General features: G+C 35.5%; 1 protein-coding gene across 5 annotated transcripts in view; it reads left to right on the forward strand.

Annotated features, from left to right (window-relative positions):
• CACNA2D1 (calcium voltage-gated channel auxiliary subunit alpha2delta 1) overlaps positions 1–22,471 on the forward strand; it is a 410,029-nt gene that overhangs the window by 282,505 nt on the left and 105,053 nt on the right. For all 5 annotated transcript variants that reach the window (XM_084263178.1, XM_084263177.1, XM_084263180.1 and 2 more), the window contains exon 7: positions 7,151–7,282. In XM_084263178.1, coding sequence (XP_084119304.1) covers positions 7,151–7,282 — 132 coding nt within the window. The remainder of the gene's footprint in view (positions 1–7,150; positions 7,283–22,471) is intronic.

Consider the following 22,471-nt stretch of genomic DNA (forward strand, 5'->3'; position numbering starts at 1 on the left):
ATAAAAGTTAAATATGTGTAGAAATGGCTGTAACACTGGGGTTGAAGTTTTTTGTATTTCACCATGTGACATCCTTGTAAAGCCTTATTTATAATCCAGATTCATATTTTTATCTCCACCTCCTTATCCTAGATGTGGTACTCTGTATCCTCACTCCCTGATTGTAGTTGACAGTAGCTGTTTAAAATACCATGAAACTTCAGAAGTCATTATAATGCCTTCTTAATTGTTTTGGTTCCTGATGTATGTTTTTTCACCCCATAGCAATTGTTCTATCCATGTCTATATTTCCATAACTTATTAGTCACTTCCTATTATTTGGAATGATCTATATAGAAGCACTTAGAAATATCAAACCAAACAGCATCTCTGAATTTAATATTTGGGAAGCTAAAGTAGCTAAAATTTATTATAGTTTAAACCATTAGATGAGATATATATAAATTAATAAGATGCCTTCTTAAAACATAGGGTAGGTGTAAGGCGGTAAGATTTTGTTCATCCCATTCTATCTGTTTTCTGCAACTTCACTGCCTCTAATCACAAAATGAATTAAAACCAAGGAGACTTTAAACAAACACAGGAGTATAAAAACGTGTTTGTGCTTGGACATTGTTTGCAGAACACCTAAGGAACTGCTATATTTGGTGAATAAAGCAGTGAATGCAGAAATTTTAGATGAATCCTAAGAGTACCCATAGCATGAAAGCACACAAAATAAAGGACTATGAAGAGGCTTGATTTTATTGTGTTCCCAAAGATTCTTTTGAATCTTTTATTATTTTAAATGCATTTTGAGTTTTGTGAAGTGATTTCTAAGGGCAGTACATTTTTTTTTTCTATTTGCTTAAATAAATCTTAAATAATAAATCCTGGCTCCTAATTCTGTGGTGTGCTTACTGCACTAGATTGCCAAAATACAGAGTACAGAGCAGTGTTACCAAGTTCTGAAGATGCAGGATGAAATCAGTTCCCTGTGGGGTAAAGGAGTTTTGTCATTAACTTCAGAGACATCAGGGTTCACCCCAAGAATGGAATTCAGGTTGGCATCTCCAAAGCACAGGGCCAGGGGTCTGTCTTGTTTGTCATAGATTGAGTGTGATAGATGAAATAAAAATATATTTCCTCTTGTAAAGATACAGGAAAATTCCTTAACTGTAGCAAGTAATAGTAATGTCTTCTAAGAGATAAGGAGAACCTCTGTTTGTACTGGCAAAAAGTTTTGAACTTCCATCTTTCTAGTACTCTTCAGACTCTATCTTGAAAAGAGAAGAGTTTTATTCTTATTCCCAATATGTGAGCTGGAAAACACCACCAAGTCAGGCTGTACAATTGAGGTAAAAGTGCACTTGCACATGGGACAATTTTTTCATCTTTTGGAGGGAAAGGGGCTTCTTCCTTGGATAGCTGAATTTTAGAAAACATCTATACTCTTCCTCTTTGGCACAACCTTTGGCCAAAACCAGCACCAACAAAACCAACAAAAAGTAAGGCAGTGGAAAAGTCATTATTTTTACTCTGCAGGACTCATTTGTGAGATGGTGAGAATATTGTCAAGGGCAGGAGCTGTCACATCTGTAACAGCTCAGGTGATGAAACAGACCATGTCTCATCATCATTTTTCTCACGTTTCCAGCTCGTGCATTGTATTCCCCTCACACTCAGCGTGTCTTGGATTTCCGTTGCCAGAGATACATTTAGATAGATTAAACCAGCCTGCTATTCATTAATATTTCATTTATATGGGGATTAGATTAGAATCCATTAGCCAAATCCACTGTATTATTTCAATATTTATTAAAATGCCCTTAAACTCAGAGAAAATTATTGTCTATGATATATATGTTACTCATATATGGTCTGTATAATACATAGGCATAATTTTATAACATAATTAGTAAGATCAGATATTTAAAATAGAGATTTTATATCTAGAACATACATATGCATGTATTATGTATAGCAAATATATATTAATATAATAAAATTATTCATAGTATATTTACAGGCATTAATTCATTTTAGTTTTCATTTTACTCGGGTTCTTACACTGCACAGCTCTACAAAATCTGAAAGTCCTCCAGAACCACTCTAATCAACGGTTTCTTTCATATATTTTGTCTTCATGCCATCTTCCCAGAAAAGACACCCTGGAATGCTGGGTATTATTCCATTCTAGAATACATGACGGTATATTTTGATATTAGAGGAAGCAAGGTATTAGGTTGCAGTATAAAATACAGGTGTCTTTTGTGTTTTATGGAGATTAATAACTTGATGAAAAATTATGAGTGTGTGGTGAAAAGTCTATGACTCTTCATAGTAAGAACTCCTTTTTTTTTTTTTGTTGAGCTATAATAGAGGCTTAATTCCATTTTCTTTTCTTGACATTTTTATTCTCATTTCCTTCTCCTGGGCGTTTCTTATTTTAATGAGCTTTTACTCTGCTTCTCTAGCTATCAGTATGTGGCGGCTAAGCCAGTCAGCAGACAGCGTATGGCATTGCCAATTAATTTACTTGATTTGACACAGACACAACAGTATGCTAGACTTCAGTGACTTCTTCAGAGAATTATTTATAGAAGTGTCTGGGACATAATGTCAGATATTTAATGGGGAGTAAATAAGTTTTTCATTTAAAGAAAAAAGTACATGACATTTGTTTCATTTATACTTTTAATTAAGAGTGTAAAGAACCTACTCCATAAAATTTTCCTTTCAGCAATCTTAGATATTGAAATTACTTGATTTCATTATTGTTTTATACACTAAAAATAGCATATTTATGCACCGTTCATTGGATATTATCCACAGTTCTGATTATACAGTAGGTTAAAATTACATACGATAGGAAATACAAACTACTTTTAAAGTGAGATTTTCTAACTACTATGTTAGAAAATCTATATATGTGTGTGTATATATACATATATGATACAACAAAGCATCATTTAAAGTAATGACCTATGTGACTAGAAATATAATAACTATTGTATGTTAAATTTGAAGACTTTTTTTCTTCCTCCCCTGCTTTGAATGAATGATCATCTTCATGGACTTGCTCCAAATTATAGTAAACCTACACACAACAGAAGGCTTTCAAATCAGCTTTCAAAACTAAATACAGGTTATTACAATGTATGTAACTAATCTGATAAATCTGGTACTCTGGAATATTTGTGCAAACTGCATTTAAGGCATGCAGTTTATAGATACACACCCCATAACCCGCACCTGTATCTCAAAGTGTGTTCTACCACTGTAAGTGGATGGAACTGCATCCTTCAGAGCTCTGTAGAGGATACTCCCCAGTTCTCAGATTTTTTTCTATTATTCTCTTCTAACTGATTTCTAATCAGCTCTGAAGTTTTTTTTTTTGAATGACAGCTTTGAGTTGGACACTTTCCTCTGGTTTTCTGCAGAAAGCTCAAGTATCTAAATTCAGATTTCCGATTCCGCTCTGAAGACCAGTTACCGTGGAGACAGTGTTCAGTTTGTAGCCACTATAATCTTTCTTTTCCTCTGGTCTTTTGCTCATGATGAACTTTGCATAAGAGATATAGAAGTCTCAAAACATATGTCTAAATTTGAAGGGTTAATGTTCAAGTTATTACCAGAATAATTATTTGAATTTCTGTATTTGTGAATAATGGAGAAAATGCCTGTGTGTGTGTGTGTGTGTGTGTGTGTGTGTGTGTGTGTGTGTGTGTGTGCGTGCATACACACACGTGCATGCATATATATAAAAGCCAGTGAAAAAAATCTAATTAAAAATACTTTTAAATAAAAAACCCAAAAACCTTCCTTCTTAATCCAGTGTAAAATGAAATGGGTGTGCAGCTTTTTGATGACCGTTGAGATTGTATAACATCCTATGTCATTTAACATAAACCAGAAGGAATGTAATCTTAAAAAAATAGTGAAACACATAAATCATAAAGAAGATTAATTTATACTTTCAGTAGAATATGTATCCTATCTAATTGGCACAGCTACAGACGTAAGAGTCTGTCTGCACACATATATACAAAAATAGGCACTTCCAAATATATTTGCCCTCTGTGCCCACTTTTAAATACTGTAATATTTGGTTGCAAATGCATATTTCATTCATAACAATATCTAGTCAGCTTTAAAGAAATCAATGAGTCAACTTCATTAAACAGGATATGGAAGTGTAATGCGTTCCACACACTAAAAGAAGATTAATGGACTGCTGAGGAGCTCCCTTCTGTTCTACCCAGCATATGTGTAGCTGCCACATCAGGGAACAGCCGCTGACATATTTTCAGACATAGTAAATAGCTCTCAGGCTTCTCAAATAAAATTGTACTCTGCCTTGCATGCAGGCCAGGGCCTATACATTGAATAAATCATCAGAAGTGTATTCCAGGTTTTTTCAAAAAGAGCCCAGTAGTGCTCTCTATTTTTTATTGATTGCATTTGCAGGGGAAAATTGAATCCATTCCTTGTCAAGGCCCCTAAAGCTCGTGTCATAAAGAAGAGGGAAAAACGAAAAGATGGATGGAGTTCAGTGGAATTAGCCAGAAAGAATGATGTTTCCTATTGTGCGATGATAAATTTGATTTTTTCATCTTGTCCATATCAAGTGAAAGGTAGCAGTTGAAATACTTTGAAGTAGTAATCTTCAAAGACTTCTTTTAGCAGAATTGGAAATAAGCTTATTGGAGAGTTGTCTCTGACTAGATTTTCTGCCAATTATCAGTTACAAAGCTCTTTCCTCTATGGAAGTTAACTCAAAAGGAAAGGGAAGTGTTTCTATGATATATCTCAAAAGGCATGGCTGTAATATCTCCAAACATTTTACTTTAGTAAAATGCATTTTTTTATATATAAAAAAGAAGAAATTCTCACAATATTAATGAAAACAATATAAATCCATGGCTCTCAAATTAAGGTATTCTGACAAGTACATGGTCTCTACTGTGAGCTAGTGAAAGCAGTGCTGCATTGATTTTTATGTGTAAAATGAGAATCATGATATTATAGTAGGAACCATTTGAAGAATAGTTTTGTGGCTGTTTATGAGTGTTTTTACTTGCCCTTCTTTGGTTCACAAGTTTCAAATCCATTGCTGTAGGCTTTAAACCAGAATTTAGTGGTATTGCTTTGAAATTGCCTATTACCAAAGGTATTGCATTTAAAAGGAAAAAACTTTAAAAAAATAATTGGGGATTTGATTTACAGCTTACCTTTTGAAATCCAGGATATATTATTTAGCAGAAGCAAAATAAAGTAATATTAGTTGTGGAAAAACAATTTCAGAAATAAATTTTTAAAGCTAAAATTCCCAACATCTTTTTTCTTATTTACTGATTACTAGATCAGTCAACACAAATTCTACATGAAATATACTTTTATATTGATTGAATAAAAGGAAACAAAAATCCAGGAATGGAAGGAGGAAGTTTGACTTACAAATATCAAATAGCTCCAGTAATAATTGTTTTAAGAGGTGTACAATCAGCTAATGAACTATTTATATATCAGCCCCACCAAATAAATTCTGTGTCTGTTCCAAGCAGAAATTCTTGTTTTCAAAATGAGAAAGTTTATTCACAGGAAAGTGTTATATGTTGAAGCTATATGTGTGCTCTTAAAATTATGAAATGAGACCAGAGTACATAACTTTTATTTGGGGGGGGGGGGGGGGGGGGGCAGAGTGTGTGTGTGTGTAGGAAGATGTTTTTGATACCTGAGATATATTACGTATTTTTAACAATGTTTTCCCAGATTTATTTCATTTTACTTCAGTTTGCATGCTCTGTTCTTGTTCATCTTTAATCCTACATTATTTTTATTCTTTTTTATTCCAACTTCACATGGGATTTTTTCCCCTTGCTGCAAGTTCTTGGATTTTTTTAGGATGTAGTGTTTGTCTCTGGGAGCAAGTTGTAGAGGAGGAGGAAGGGGGAGGCAGGTCGTACATAAGATCATAGAACTCTTGACTCTATAAAGCATCACTTCTCCACAAATATTACAAATTATATTTTTTTAAGCTGCATTTCTTGTTTTATCACCTTATCCCAGCAAGTCTAATAAAATTTTGAAATTTACAGTTCAAATGTATTCTTTCAATACTTGAATATTTATTTATTTTACTATTTATAGGTTGTTTCTTTAGTTTATCTTTTTTTTTCTGTGTGCATGTATTTTTAATAAATATGTACATATATGAGTGCTTATGTACCAGAGGTGTGTGTATAAACATATATGTCCCAAGTTATATATAAGTCTTTCCAATACATTTTTGGATTATATTAGATGGATTCTTTTTACAACAGTATTTATAAGTGTATAATAATATTTAACTTTACTCAATGTAATCTGTAAGCTTACAGTCTGAAGGAAATCCTTGCTTTAGAAATGCTGCATCACATTTCATATGAGAATAGTTTTTTTCATTGAACATGTTAACATATTATATATTTAATTGATTAAAACAGGTGTTGGTACAGGACAACTTTGTGAATGTGTCTTTATAACTGGCCACATCATGTTTAGCTGAAATTTGAATTTCCTGTACTTTAAGTTCATTGTGGATCTCACCTAACCCATAAATATCAATCTCCATATCTCTGATCTTTCTCTAAGTTATCAAATCTATGAACATTAAGATCTTGTTACTGTGCAGTATTGAGTACTATTGTGCATGCAGTCCCATCATAATGTTACAATTCAAATAGCTCATCGCTGCCTTTTTGCTGTATAACCCTCTTACAGCATTCATTTGGAAAGGCATTTTTTTTTTACCTTTGTAAAGGTATACACCTACTTTCCTTGATGTCATTCTAGTTGTTCACATTGCAGTAGCAATTTCCTTGCTTACATTTGTTTTTCTATACCTGGGAACTGCAACTAGAACATTTCAGAAACTATTTGTAGAAGATATTAGCTATATAAATAACCCAACAGTTTTTGCATACAATTAATGCAATAGGAAGAAGACAGCATGAGGAACTTAAAGAAAATTCCCAAGAAAAAAACAGTGTGTTTCTTTAAATCTGTTTTGTGGATTAGTTAAATGAAATGAATTATTTTCTGCAATAGTTCAGTTTGCATTTTGTTATCATTGCTCCTTGTGTTGGGATGTAGCTTTGTAATACCAAATATATTTTGTCTTTGACAGCAACGATAGTGTTAAACGAACTCAACTGGACGGCGGCGTTGGATGATGTATTCAAGCGGAACAGAGAAGAAGACCCCACTTTATTATGGCAGGTTTTCGGTAGTGCAACTGGCCTCGCTAGGTATTACCCAGGTAACTGAAGTCTCCTAAAGAATTGTCCTATGCTACATACTGCCTTAAATATATTATGAATTATTTGCAAGCACTAAAAGACAACTAAAAATGACTTTCTTACATACATTCAGTTTCTGTATATTACAACTCCTGGACTGTGGAATTATTCTGGCATAAAGCTAGTTGAGGGGGAAGAAACTGTAACTAGTATTTTTTACAGTAAGAACAGAATCTTACATCCTTTGAAAAGCGGGAGAGTTAAGTTTTATTTTTCTATTGTTTTCTGTGTGTTGTGTAAACAATCAAGTATTTCAAAGTGAGATATTTGTACCTTTCTAATTTTAAATATAGTGGCTCAGTGACTAGACAGATGAAGTCTAGCTAAAAGCTAATGTTGGTGAAAATACAATTGCACCATCCTATGCTTATGTCCGGCAGAATCCGTGGTCTCTGACAACTGTGGTTTTGCTATTACAGCTAAGGTCAATGAATACAACTTGATTATTTCAACCAGCATCTGTTCCAACTGTCGAAGAATCTCATTACTGAATCACTCTAATTGATTTAAATAGATGCATATTTTACTGAATTTAGATCATCAGTAGCCTTAATTTGATTTTTGATGTGTAGTAGCTAATGGAAAAGCTTTTCTTGTGGCATACTGCTTGTGCTGCTGCTGCTGTTCTTAAGTGATGCTGTTAGCAACGACAGAGTAATGTGTCCAGTACACAGAAGACAGTTGTCTTCATTGTCTTGTCTCTTGCTTACAACTAGCTAAGGAAGAACCCTGAGATCTTTTCTCTTCTGGTTATACAAGTTTGTTTGTGTTTCTGAGGGTGAAGGGGATTATTCTGAAGCTGTTCCTCTATCGTTAGCACAATTGCTAGTGCAGGCAGAGAAACTGCCTGAGGCTGGTTTGCCAGAAGAATATTTCATAGCACTTGAATCTGTTTGTTTTGTCATGCTAGATGCTCATGAAATAAATATAGTGTGATGTCTCAGAGAAAAAAAATATTGAAAATGCTAATTTCATGTTTCTTTTTTTTTTTTTTTCCAAGTGTTCTGTTACAATGCTTTTGGGATATATTAGTACCGTGTTTGGGGTCACCTTTTGCCACTGTTTACTATATAGTCATGCTTTCCAAGTGCTGAAAAAGTGTTTCTTAAATGCATCTCTGTGCCAATCTCTAGGCAATGAATTTTCAAGTGTAAGATTCTCTCATATATTGAAAAATATATTCTTATGTCTAGATCCCCTGTCTACTCCAGTTGTCTACCAACACAACACCAGAGCTTCAGAAGCTCTATTCATTCTTTCTTAGAGCACATCTATAAAATAGGAGAAGGTGGTTTTCCCTGCTTTACAGGTGGATATGTTGCTTATCTGGTCCAACTAAATGCAAGTTTAAATTTAGTATTAAAGTCAGATCCTCACACCTCCTGCTTGTTTTTCAGCTGAGTCTCTATGCCCTTATTAGCTGTCTAGTCCTGCCAGAACTTAATTTCATAAATTCCCCGATTCTTAAAATCAGCACGCACACAGAGTAACCTGGAGCAGTCTGACAGTCCTTAAGTTACACGTGCATTGTTCTGTGTGTCTTCTTCCCACTTCGTTCTATTTATAGCTCAAATCAGTAAGCCAGTTGGGTTTTAGATTTTTTGCATAGGTCTTTGTGCAAGGTTGTTCATCTTTCTCTTTGTAAACTCTTTGCCTCAGTCTGACACAATCAGGTATGCAGAAAATGAAATCAAGTTTTGTATACTGGAAAAGAGGCTTTTCACATTTGCTTTTTGAAAATAATATCATAAATTGTGAAACATTGCTTCATTGTATTTGCCTTAGGTAAACCTGCTTCAAAGTGATTAATTCCTCCGTAGTTATGACAATTCTGAAAGAATTTGGGAGCATTAAAATCCAAAATTAAAATGCATAGATAATTCTTATTGTTATCTGAGATATATATCCATTCAGTCTTTTCTCCCTTTAAAAAAAAATAAAAATTAGTACCACTAAGCTATAGAGGGTGTCTTGAACTAATGTTTTTATCTGATAGTATCCCACTGCCTTGAGTAATGGGCTAGATGGTACATCACTTCTGGCCTAAGTAGGCTCTTGGGCTGTCCTTGTCACCATAGTAACCAGCAGCATGAAGGGATCTTTCTATGAGCAACCCCATGGGTAGAAAGTACGTGTGAAATATGACTGTTTTTCTATTATATATATCCCATTGTTTCCTACATATGTTCTATTTTTGGTACAGCTGTACACACCTCCAACATCACATACAGGATTTCATACAATTTTCAGCTGTGCTTTGTCTGCCTCTGCAGTACATTTGTATTCCCTTGTCTATCGAGAGGACAAGACAGCTTCCTTCTGACTGCTACCTAGGTTGAGACACATGACAGTTCCTTTCCTCAGACGTTCTTTATATGCTATAATAATTGGTACTAAGCTTAGATAGAATAGTCATTAGGAAACTCTTATTTTCTGAAAATTGCTGACAGCACCAGGCAGAGGAAGTATTGGTACTGAAGTATTCACTTCAATTAATGTTACAACTAAATTAGTCCAACAAATGTTACTTATGCAAAATACCATTTTTACTGATGTCGTGGTTTTGCCCCAGCTGAGAGCAGAGTACCACACAGCCACTTGTTCTTTAAAAGGAAGTGGGGGAGAATTGAGGGAGGGGGAGAGGGAAGGAGAAGGAAAAACCCAAGGAACCAAAACCATCTGGGTTGGGAGGATAGTTTACTGGGATAGCAGAAAAAAAGATATAATAATAACAACTGGACTTTATAGCAAAATATATGAAGCTGGTGATACACAATGTAGTTTCTCACTAAACCGCACAAACCCAGGCCGTACAACTCAGGGCTGTCCCCATAACTGGACCATCCCCAAAACTGCGCATCCTAGAGCCACCTGCTCTGGCCCCCACCAGCGCCCCTTTTATGCTAAGCATAATGTATTCGGCATGGAATACCCCTTTGGCGAGTTTGGGTCACCTGTCCTGTCTGTGTCCCCTCCCTTCCTGTCAGCAGGGAGATATGAACAACTGAAAAGTCCTTGATTTCTTGGCAACGACTGGAAACATCAGTGTGTTATCAGCACTGCTCTCATCCTGACTCCCCAACACAGCATTCCGCCTGCTGCTACTAGAAATTAACTCTGTCCTATCCGAAACCAGGACAACTGAGGAGAGAAAACCACATTCTATGTGGTGTTACCTGCAGTTTTATTTTGAAGAATACCTAATCCAGGCAAGCCAGATTTAGGAAGATAGATACAGATATGCAAGAAAGATAAGTACTAGAAATATACCATATTGCAGTGAAGACAGACCAGCCCCAGGCATAAAAGCAAACTGTAAAACAACTTCTTATGTTTACCTTACAAGGTGCCCCGATGGAAATGTTAGAGACTGCATTGAGGTCAACTTTTCTTTTTCTAGATAAGTTACTTCATTTTATTTGTTAACTTTTGTTAACTTTCTTCCCTATACTCATTGTCAAACATCAAAATGGTAATGACAGAGAAAAACCGCAGATGCAGAATACCTAAAACCTATTTTTTCCATGTCTTTCAGTTAGGGTTTTAATCAGCTTGATTTAAAGAGTCAGTATGAGTTTCATCATACTGAACTTTTTCTTTAAATTATTTAAGAAAGTCTGTCTTGCCTAAAATAATTTTGAAGATTAGTGAGGGGTTTTAGTAGCAACATTTTCATTAGTTTCAATGGCAGCATATTTGTGAAGAGAAATGTTAAGCTCTGTTACTGTGTTGGCAACCATCCATTTTGATATGAAGAGGCCAAAAGCAATTTTGAGATTTCTATTAGCTATTCTGTGAACTCTGAACAACTCAAAAGTAAATAGGCTCTTTAATAAAAGAGCTCAGAAGAATAAACAAAAAGTGAATGGAACTTTGGAAGGATGTAGTATATACTCATCCTTACATTTAAAGTTCTATATCAAAAATTAGTCTTCTTGAAAAGATGGCTCAGCTTTGTAAGACTGCATTGTCCTTTTTTACATACATTTATGGAGTTGCATCAGCATCAAGACAAGAATCTCTATCTTCAGGTAATGGAGATACCACTTGAAGTTGAATCTGGTGAGGGATATGAAGTATAACAAGAAGAGCTTCTACAGTAACATCAGCTGCAAAAGAAAGACTATGGAAAATGCAGAAGGTGGGCCTGCTGCTTCCTTCTGGGACAGGGGACTCGTTCACAAAAGACATGGAAAAGGCCAGGGTTCTCATTACCTTCTTTATTTCAGTCTTCTAAGACCAACCTTTGCTAATTGCAGGGCTCTGCAATCAATGAGAAATTCTGTAGCAAGGATTACTTGCCCTCAGCAGAGCAGGATCAGGTTAGGGAACATTTAAACAAACTGGACATGCACAAGTCCTTGTGACTTCATGGGATTCACCCCTGAATGTTGAAGGGACTGGTGGATGTCATTGCCAGGCCTTCCATGACCTTTAATTACCATTGAAAGGTCATAGAAACTGGGAGAGGTTCCTGAGGTTCTTTCTTTCCTCAGTAAACAAGTGTCATTTCTTTTTTCAAGAAGACCAAGGAGGATCTGGGGAACTGGAAGGTGTCAGATTCACTGTTGTCCCTAGGAAAGTGATGAAGCAAGCCCTCCTGGAAACTATTTAGAAGGACAAGAGGGTTATTTTTATTGGTAAGCACGGGTGAAAGGTGAAAGCATGCCTGATCAACCCGATAACAGTCTATGATGAGATGACAGACTTGGTGGATGAAGGAAAGCAGTGACCTTAATTTGTCTTAACTTCAAGAGGAAGTAGTTTGACACTGTTTCCCTTAACATCCTCATCAATAAACTGATGAAGTACAGCTTAGATAATGGGCAGTGAACTGAATTGTCTCAATTGACAGTCTCAAAGGGTTACGAGAAGTGGTATGAAATCCATCTAGAGGCCAATCAAAAGTTGTGTGCCCCAGGATTCAATACTAGTCAACAGGGTTCAATGCTATTCAAAACTTCATTAAGTGTTATCTATTGGGTGGTGATGAGCAGGCTCGATTGTAACAGAATTTTCACTCTGTTTTCCTCCACTTCCAAAAGAAAACCTGGAAAATACTTACATAGAAATCTTAATACTGTCACTCAGAAAAGAAGCAATTGTGCAATTGTTTTCATAAAATATCTAGTTGTGTTTGTGATATTTGTCCATGCAGAGATCATCAGTTTTTCTTCAGCACAAATATTAATGTGTAGAAAAGACAAGGTTAAAAAGGTTGGCCATACTGAGACCTTTTGGTACATGCAGTGCTTGTGCTGGGATCAGCTTCACATGTCAGCCCAACAAGTCCATATTAAAAAGACAGCTCTGAGGTCAAGCCAGGAAGTCTCTGAGTCAGGGTCAGGATGATGCACAGACACCCATGCAGTGTAGCCCAAGGCCACAGAGCAAGGGCTTAAATGAAGCACTCAAACCAAGAGGTAGAGGGTCCCAGGAGATTTCTGTTATGTTTTTGTCCTTTTCCTCTTCCCACATCTGTAATCTGAGGTTACATGTCTGTAGCATGTAAACATGAGCTTGAATATAGGCGGCAATTGCCTAGGAGGCTGCAGAGCCTGCTGGTGCATGTAGGGTCCTTCATTTTTAAGGAAAAGACTGATTTTATCTGAAGAAATAAGCCTATTTGTATGAGACTACAATTTATTCCATAATCTCTTCTGTTTTCCCTTAATAGTTTCGCTCTTGCTCAAAGGGTAGATAACATTTGCTGAAACAAAGTAGCACCAGATATCGTCTTTCTGCTCAGAAAATATGTTGTATTTATTGTCTTATTGATTGAGGGTGAAAAGAGGACTCCATATGTTTTCTGCATTCATACATCAGTGGAAAACTAGGCACAGGCCATACAGTGGTCATTTGTGAACCATCTGAATATAATTACAGTGGATGCAATGAAATTATGTCACAAATTATTTGGATTCTGCATGCTGAAGATTTCTTAGTCAAGTAACAATTAGCCATTTCAACTGTCATTTACACAGACCTACTATGAACACATCAAAACTGTGAAATGTTTTAATATACAATATATGGTTGTCCAAAATTTGGATGTTTTCTGAACTTCTAATATTTTTTGACATATAATAATTCTTAACTATAGTTAAAATATGTTAAAATTGTTCAACCAAGTTAATAGACTGGTGAAATTTTCAACTCATTGAAATCAAATGGCTCAGACAAAGTGAGTTTTTCATAGTCAACTGTAATGCCTCAGTCTTCATGTTGCACAAGTGTAATTACCTGAGGCAGTTTTGCTTATAGCTTTAGCCGTGTAAGCAGTACATATAGAACCCATTGTGATCAATGTGCAGGTAAATAAAACAGCTTTTGTTGCTAAAATTAATTCCCATTAATGTGGTGGATGAGTTCAGATTCAGTAAAATTAATTCAAGCTTTATTGAAATCTGGGACTTAAAAAAACCCAAACAAACAAACAGGTTAAAAATATTAGCAGTGTTAAATATACATGTGCCAGAATGTAACTGAAATCATAATTTGAATAATCTCAGAAAACAAGGAATCTCAATATACATGGTGCTATTTTAAGGAATTAGTAACAGCTTCTTTTCTTCTGTTCAACAGGAAATCACAATCAGCTTTTCCAAACATCTTTCACATAGAACTTGTATGAGAAAACCCTTCCTGTTGCTTGATGTTCAGTTTGCAAACAGATTTTAGCTGAATTTTCTGCAGAGGCAAGATAGGACTGGACATACAACTAACCTCTTTCCTTTTAAGTTGCCTTGAATAAATGCTTGCAATTCTAGTTTCCTTGCAAAATCCACAAGGTTTAAAAATATTCATAATCATTTACAGCCTTTGTTCTGCAATGGAACACTTTTCCATTATTTATGGATAAGTCCAGAATAAGAATCGGTTTTCACCAATACCCTAAAAACAAGCTGAAATGTATTTTGGGATTTTTTTTTTTTTTAAGCAAAACTTCCCAAAATTTAATATTATGGAATTATGAATAGCAAATGTTTGGAAACAGTAAACAAAATCAGAAGAGTTTCTTTGTGAAAAATATGAACCACCAAGTTTTAAATGTGGATTCTCTGTGACATGGCAAGAGAGCACAAATTATGTTGAACAATGTTGAAACACCTTCTCAGTAGTACTAGTAGATATACATCTTCCTGCTTAATTTTTGAGTTTATAATTGTAATTCTATAAATTGGTATTAGCTCTGAAGATGTCATTTTAAGATGACACGCCTATTTCTAGTTGAGACGTGGGGTTTCAGTAGTTTTTGTTTTAAGAACAGAATTATGACAGCATTTTAACAAGATCATTGAAATTACCAGTTTGTTCCAATCCAGTTGCAACTTACAAATACCTGAATTTGCAAATATCACAACATCATGGTTTAAGAGCCAAATCTTTAATTTCTGGTTTTCCTTAAAAAAAAAAAAGGGGTGTGTGTTTGCAAATGGTCATCCTCATAGAATAAAATACTCCAGATGAACATGTGAAATGGGTGTATATTTTTGAAGAATGTACCTCATTCACCAGATAAGGACTCTCTACTACAGAATATTTAAAACTTTTTAAAAAGTTAAGGATAAGTAACGATAATCACAAAATCACAGAATGATTGAGGTTGAAAGGAACCTATGGAACTCACCAGGAGCAACCCTCCTGCTCAAGCAGGGACACCTAGAATCTGTCATGTAGGTCAGGTTTTGATGGTTTTGATATTGTTTCCAGAGACTTTTCTTTGGTGGCAGGAGTTTGAGGAATTAAGCTTCTTTTTTAAAAAAAAACTTGAATCCATTCTCTGTGGGCTTGTACATATACAGCTTCCTTGATTCCATGTAGGCAGAGAGGTACTTTAATATACATCAGATTGTAGATTTAATTTATAATTAACCGCAGAGCATTGGACAAATCTGTTACATAAAAGTAAATTAAATTGTTTGATATGGTTTGACTAATATTAAGTTACTTACATTTGTTAGGCATCTGCACAGCTAATTTTATTGCTGGATTTTAGAAAGCAGCTATCTGAAGGAACAATTTAATATCAAATTTTCGGCAACCTTCTTGGAAGTGTAGGTACAAACCAAACGGTTCCTCTTTTAATCTTGAATTCCTTCTTAATTACAGAGGTAATGAGGATTATAATTGTTAATCAATGTTTCATTAAAATACTGCAATGGGAAGCATATTATTTTCATTGCAACAATTACTAATTAAATTGAAAAAAACTTTGCATTTGTGTGCCTTTTGCCAGATACCACCTCTCTGTTGATTTTTTAGGGTTTTTTTTTTTTTTTGTGAGACTAAGCTCCTTACTAATGGATGCATTTTGGTTTGGACTGCAGACAGCAAACATTTATCTGCATCTAAGTGTGATGTAAGAGGCTTTCTAGTTGCAGCAATAAACAATTAAAGCTTCGCTGCAAAGGATTACTCAAATAAAAACACACTCCTGATTTAGATGAATGTTTAGTAAGAAACCTTTTTGATCAGCCACACTTACTCAGCTCTCTCAGGGAAGTATATTGAATAATATTTGACAAAGATAATACTAGAAAAGGTAGTACTGGAATGGATAGTTTCAATCTGCAGTTAGTGGGCTTTATATAGCTGTAATAGTAGCATTATGAGGCATGCATAGATTCAGCATCTTTTGTGAAGAAATGTTGAACCTAGACTTGGTGACAGCATTTGTTCTGAAGTGTGCTGAAGGTGGCAATGTGCCACACTTGGTCACAATCTGAATAACTGAGGCAATTTGTAGCAAAAATAAAACTGAAAAAGAAATCTTATCCTGTGCCCAGATGTTCTAAATCTTCCTACTTCATTTAGAGATTTAACAAGGGCCTGTGGGAAATTAAATTTAAAACTTTCTTTCCCAATACAGATGTCTGGCAACTTCCACTCTCCCAAAGTGCTCCATGGCTCTGTGATTTCTCTCTGTTGGGTTTTGTTGGTTTGTTGTTGTTTTGGGTTTGTTTTTCCCCATAGAGGAAAAAACAGCCTCGAGTCTGCAGCTCTGTAGCCCTTCTCTTATCACATAACTTAAACACACATATTCATCATCTTTGTTTGACCTTACCCATCTTAGAGAAGGGTGGGAGAAGAACGGAAATGGGTACAGGAGGGGTTTTTTGGGGGGTTTTTTGGTTTGGGTTTTTTTTTTGCAATGTCCAGGCTCCTACAACTATAAGAAAGCCAGTAAAAAGTACTTCAGTATCAACTTAGGTGAACATTAGGAAATTCAATCTCATGAAGAGAAATAGTATTTCCTAAGGAGACATTGCAAGATGAACTAGACATGAAGTGCCCTTTGAGACTTTGGCAGTCCTGCTCTTTATGGACTGTTTACTTGAGAAGTATTGAATTCAAGTTGCAAAGTATTTGTGAAGTTAAAGCCCTTCTTAGTTTAATGAGTACATGCTGAAAAAGACTGCAGTGTTAGTGCTGAGTCCCTACATAACCTTAATTTAGGCCTATTGGAGCATGTCTTAATCATGGATATGGGTGTCTCCTTATCTGCTCCCCAAGCTTTAAAGGTATACCTGTCCCAGAGAACAGAGCAAGTCAGAGTTTTGTCAGAATCCCTTAGACAGCCCCACAGGGTGACTGAAGGGACAACACATGATGGCAGATTTTCCCAAAAGACAGCACTGGATGCTGTTTTGTTTCTTCTGTACCACAAGGTTCTCAAGACCTGCCCTGTCCTTCATGTTCTAATCACCCCTATTTTATTCTATACTGCAGGGCATATATATATACTGCATGGCAGGTAACACACAGCTTAATTTTCATCCCCCAAACACCTTCTAGTTTAAAAGTAATAAAAATATCACTGTCATCATTTTGCTGATAAATGAAACAGGTACAGAGAGATAAAATTATTTCTTCAGTGATCCTTTGAAGGTTAGGGATCCAAGCCAGGAATATCTGTAACACCAATTATTTTCTAAGATTTACTGTGCTATTATATTCATTAGCTCATAGTTAAATACATAGTGTTGCTTAAACATCACCAATTCTGTTAAACTCTTTGTAATATCAGTGCTGAAGTGTATAGTGATAACTTGCTTTCATTCTGATTTTTTTACTGTAGATTTGCCTTGTATTTAGTCTTATTTTGTTATTTATATACTAAATAATACTATTGAAGGTTTAAGTGATTAGAGAAAAGTCTTTTTACATTAAGCGTGAAAATATTTTAGTAAAATATTCCTCTGTATTTAGGGCCTACAAGGTGTTAAATGGAAAAAATCACAGATAAAGAAAAGGTAGTGCTGCAGTGCTGATTTTCCAGAAAAAATCATTTCTTATAATTTCTTAAAGTCTTAAAATTCTTGATATTAAAAATACGGATAGAGAAGAACTAATACTATCTCTTCCATTTCATTAAAACAAAAAAAAAAGGAAAAAAGAAGAAGAAAAAAACCCAAACCCAAAAAAACCATCTTGAACCTATTTCCAGATGTCAGCAAAGCAGGTCTCACTCAGCTACTGGAGCATTCCCTGCTTACACAAATTAATAATGGAAGAGCTTTAAAAATCAATTTCTCATAAATTAAAATGGTATCTCCAAATGAAGGACTTGCTGTGCACAGCTGCTCTTGTGTTAACCATTAATGCCAAGCAATAGTGTTGCAGCCATGATATTGAACTCTCCAAAGTCATTACTGAAGCAGATACTAAGAGACTAGAAAGCCTAAAAAATCCATACAAAATGAATCAAAAGCCTTGAAAACCTGAGAACTTCACTTTTTCCTTTTTTTTTTTTTGTGAAAGGTTTTGTATTTTATAGCTGTCAGTTCTTATTAACAAATCAACATTTAAAGGAGCCTTTAAAGTAAAAAAAAAAAACAAACCCACACCCACTAAACCCCAGCACAATTTCCAGTAACGCAGCTTGTAAATTCACAATTATTGCAATTAATGTGTAAGTTGGATAGTTCTACTTTTTACACTGAAATAAGCCTCTCTGAGCGTTGTCCACTTCATTTGTTGTTGAAATCTGGGAGGGAAGGACACGAGCTGACATGATTTGGATCTAACAATACTTATGATATGGAATTGTGGCTCATTTTTCAAACTGATGTGCTGACTGTTGTAGCTGTGCATGCAGATCCACCCAGGGTAACATGCTATTTCTGGTGAGTTAATGAAATTGCAGCCAGAGCCCCACTATACCTTCATGTTCGTAACACCTCTGCAGTTTTGATACAACTTGAAATATCCAGAACTTGTTCTTATAGGAGAAAAACAACAACAGAACCCCCACAATTAAACATCTAGTTGCTTCTGATCTTGGAGATCCTGCTCTGGCATGTGGTTGGGCTAGATCTTTTGAGGTCCCCTCCAAGCCCTGTCGTTCTGTGGTTCTGCGATTCTGTACCTCTTCTCCTCAAACTCTGATGCTTCAGCCCCCAACTGGGGGTGGTGGTAGGTAGCCCATGCATTTATTGAGGATGAAATTAGGTTTATGTATGTGAAAGCAGGAATATTTGCCTCTGTACTAAGATAACACATAGCCATTTTAAGTCACAGACTGCAGTGTATGTTACACATTCAAATTACTTTTGTTTCTTTTGGCACATTTTGGATCAACAAAGTAATGGATTTGTTTGCATATGGACTGCTTCCATATAAAACTCATTACTGAACTGATTTGGTATGAAACTGAGCCCAGTTTTTCCCATAACCACATAAGCAACACATTCTGGAAAAACCTCTGTGAGATGATTATCTTCTCTTTTCTGTAAGGTGCAGGTGCTGTAAAAGTTACAGAGGACATTGCACAGAATTGTCTTTAGTAGGTAGATTTTACCAGAAGATTATTTGATCTCTTGACAATTTTATGTCATTATCTGAGTAAACCAGTTAAGATGTGGCTTTGTGCAGTCTTGACAGAACATCTTCTGTTATAGCTTGGAGTTGGTCAGGAACAATATCCTCGGGGGGATAGTTCTAAACAGTTATCAGTCCAAAGCATCATTAAGGTATAAATATCATCGTATGGGCTATCTCATACCTGAGTGCAGCTTTAGTCATGTAAATTCACTAAAAGATGAGAAGAAATATGAAATGAAACTAAAGGCAAAAGTATAAACCATAGGTAGCACCTTTGGTCCATCTGAAGAGGAGACTGAGGGGTGACCTTATTAATGTTTATAAATATGTAAAGGGTGAGAGTCAAGAGGATGGAGCCAGGCTCTTCTCAGTGACAGGACAAGGGGCAACAGGTGCAAGCAGGAGCATAGGAAGTTCCACTTGAATATAAGGAGGAACTTTATCACTGTGAGGGTGACAGAGCACTGGAACAGACTGCCCAGAGAGGTTGTGGAGTCTCCTTCTCTGAAGGCATTCAAAACCTGCCTGAATGTGTTCCTGTATGATTTAGTCTAGGTGATACTGTTCTGGCAGGGGGGGTTGGACTAGATTATCTTTTGAGATCCCTTCCAACTCCTAATGTTCTGTGATTGTGTGGTTCTGTGAGGAAAGTTTTACTGAATCTGTCACAGGGAATTGAATAGTCCATGTCTATGGATGTTTTGAATACCACAGAATGTTGCTGTTAGGGATTTGATAATTGCTATTTGTTACCTCTCTTGCTATCAGTTTTTAGCATCTTTCCCCAAATGTGTTACAGGGGTGTAAAGTTGTTAATGATTCATCATGCCTCTGTTCCTTGCACACGCATACCATTAGAGCAGGGCAGATGTAGCTGAGGTTTCACTCAGAGGGCCTTTCAGGGGGACCTTTCCCATGACACTCCACTAGGCCTCGGAATCATCTCATGAATTAAAAATGAGCAGACATAGACCAGGTGTCCCTTTCCTGAGGAACACTTTCCTTTAGGCTTTACGCTCTGACAGCCTGGTTTGACTGCATGAATTCACTGCATGAATTGGTTTTGCATGTAAGCAACAAAACTGTGGATTCCCACTCTACATGTGCAGAAATAACAGAGCATGCCTTACCCTTGCTTGAAAGATAGCCAGGCCTGCATCTCCATAATGCAAACAGCAGAAGTGGGAGGGATATCAAATCCAATGAATAATTTATAAAATATCAAATCTAACCATATGCCAAACAAGAAAATCATCAAAGGAGAACATGACTAAAGCCTAATATATGCAACAGAGAACTGTGTAGTGTTGACATAGTTCAAAGCTATTAGTATGCAACAATGAAACACAGTGAGGCTGTCTTCTTCAAGACATTCAGTGAGCCAGGTTTCAATGCATCTGATTAAAATGCATGTTTTAAACAATAGACTATATAAATAAACTGTAAATCTCAACAACCTTGAACTTTTATTTTAGGTTGTTTAAGAAAATGTGTAATCATCTTTTTGTGTATTTAATTTTGCTTTCCTCTGAGACCATATAACAGACTAAGGCAACACATGCCATTGCAGTGTTCTTCATCCTTTCTACTTATTTTCTGTATAATTATAAATGCACAATTACTTACTTTTTGCAAACCTAGCACTTACCATCTTTTTAAAAATGATTTTTTTAAAAAGATAAAATCAGGGTAAGTTAAAATTAGATCATTGGAGATCAACTGTCCTAAGGGAATTTCAAGTTCCCTAGCAATAGCAATTTCAATAAGATCCTTAAATACTCAGAACTTTACCAAAACCAGTTAATAGATTTGAGACCATTCTAAGCCATCTAAAATTAAAAATGTTAATCCAGAGAGAGTTTAGGATGAATGAGTAATTTAGTCATGTTAATTCTTGAGGTTGAGGAGGGAATTCTGCACTTCTTTGGTGTGAATGATAGTTTAGATAATAAGGACTGAGTCCTTATTTATGTTTAACCTTGCAGAAGCATGCTAGTAAATTATGCAAACAGCTATAGAAAATATCAAGACTGGTTGAACTATTTTCTCTTTGGTATTTCCTCACAAGTTTGATATTAGCTTTGTCTCTTCATGTGTCTCTGAAAGATTTGTCATACTGTGTTTGGTCTAAAGGGACCAATTCTGATGTGTTCTGTCTAAGAAGCTGGTGTTGACCTCAAGGAGGTGATGTGCTTACCTGTCTGGTGATGTTACCTAAACATATATTTGTAGTTCTCAAATTTTGCAGAAAAATGTCACTGAATTATTTCTCGTATTATTTATCTTCTGTTAAAAAGAAAAAAAGTAATTTTTACTCATTAAGTTAGATTGTAGTTCAAAGTAGCATGTAAAATAAGTTATACTATCATCTCCGTGAAGGTTATGATATCAGATAAATTGTAGCTAAATGTTCATGTGATGGTTTTCAATAGATAATTTAAGATAGTTAAGAATCTGGCCTGTTACTTTGTGAACCTTCAGAAAATTGATTCAATTTTAAATGAATACTTATGTCAGTATCCACTGTTACAGTAGAACATGATGATGATAGAAGCACTCTTCCTCATTCAAATTCTCTTCAAACAACTGTCCATTTGCTTTGAAGAATGCAGTTAAGGAGTTGGACTTACGTTTTATATGAAAAAAAAAGTTTCAATTCACTTCATAGTAGAAATTCCTAAGAGTTACTGTCACAGTGTCAGTGTAAATTACATTCTATCTGTTGTTTTGATATAAATCCAGATGCATACATTCAGATAATTCTCTGGTTTTGAAGGCTGTCCAAGATATGGGAAGATAAAGAGGGACATATTTGATAAAGCATAGCCTTTTATTGCATGTCAGTGAAAAAATCTGAAAGTTTGGGAAAAAATATAGCAGTGCTGGTCAGTACCATGTTTTATATTTGCTATTTTAGCTAAATCATTTGTGATACAAATGGCAATGTATACACTGGATGTGTATTTTGCAGGTCTTAGGGAATGTATTTCAAGGATGGATTTTTAGGTGTAATTCCAATGTATAGGTCAGTTGGAACAGACACAAAACATTCTGCAATCAAACATGTGCTAACTGTGGCTTCAGGCTTATATAATACTGGTAAATTTAACCCATGCATACCTAAGCAGTAATAATTTACTTTCAAATTTGGTCTCTACCAGTTTCAACAATGCTATTCTCTCATTTCTGTAAATGTCATAGACCCTTTTTCCTTCAGCTCACAAAAGATCTTTCAGGTGGGCTAGTATGAGATCACAGGCAGTACTGCTGTAAATTTTGAATTTCTTGTGGTGTGCAACAATATGCAGTGTTTTCTGTGGCTG

Source organism: Gallinula chloropus (genome assembly GCF_964237585.1).
Source record: "Gallinula chloropus genome assembly, chromosome: 1".
In the NCBI taxonomy this organism is placed as follows: Eukaryota; Metazoa; Chordata; class Aves; order Gruiformes; family Rallidae; genus Gallinula; species Gallinula chloropus.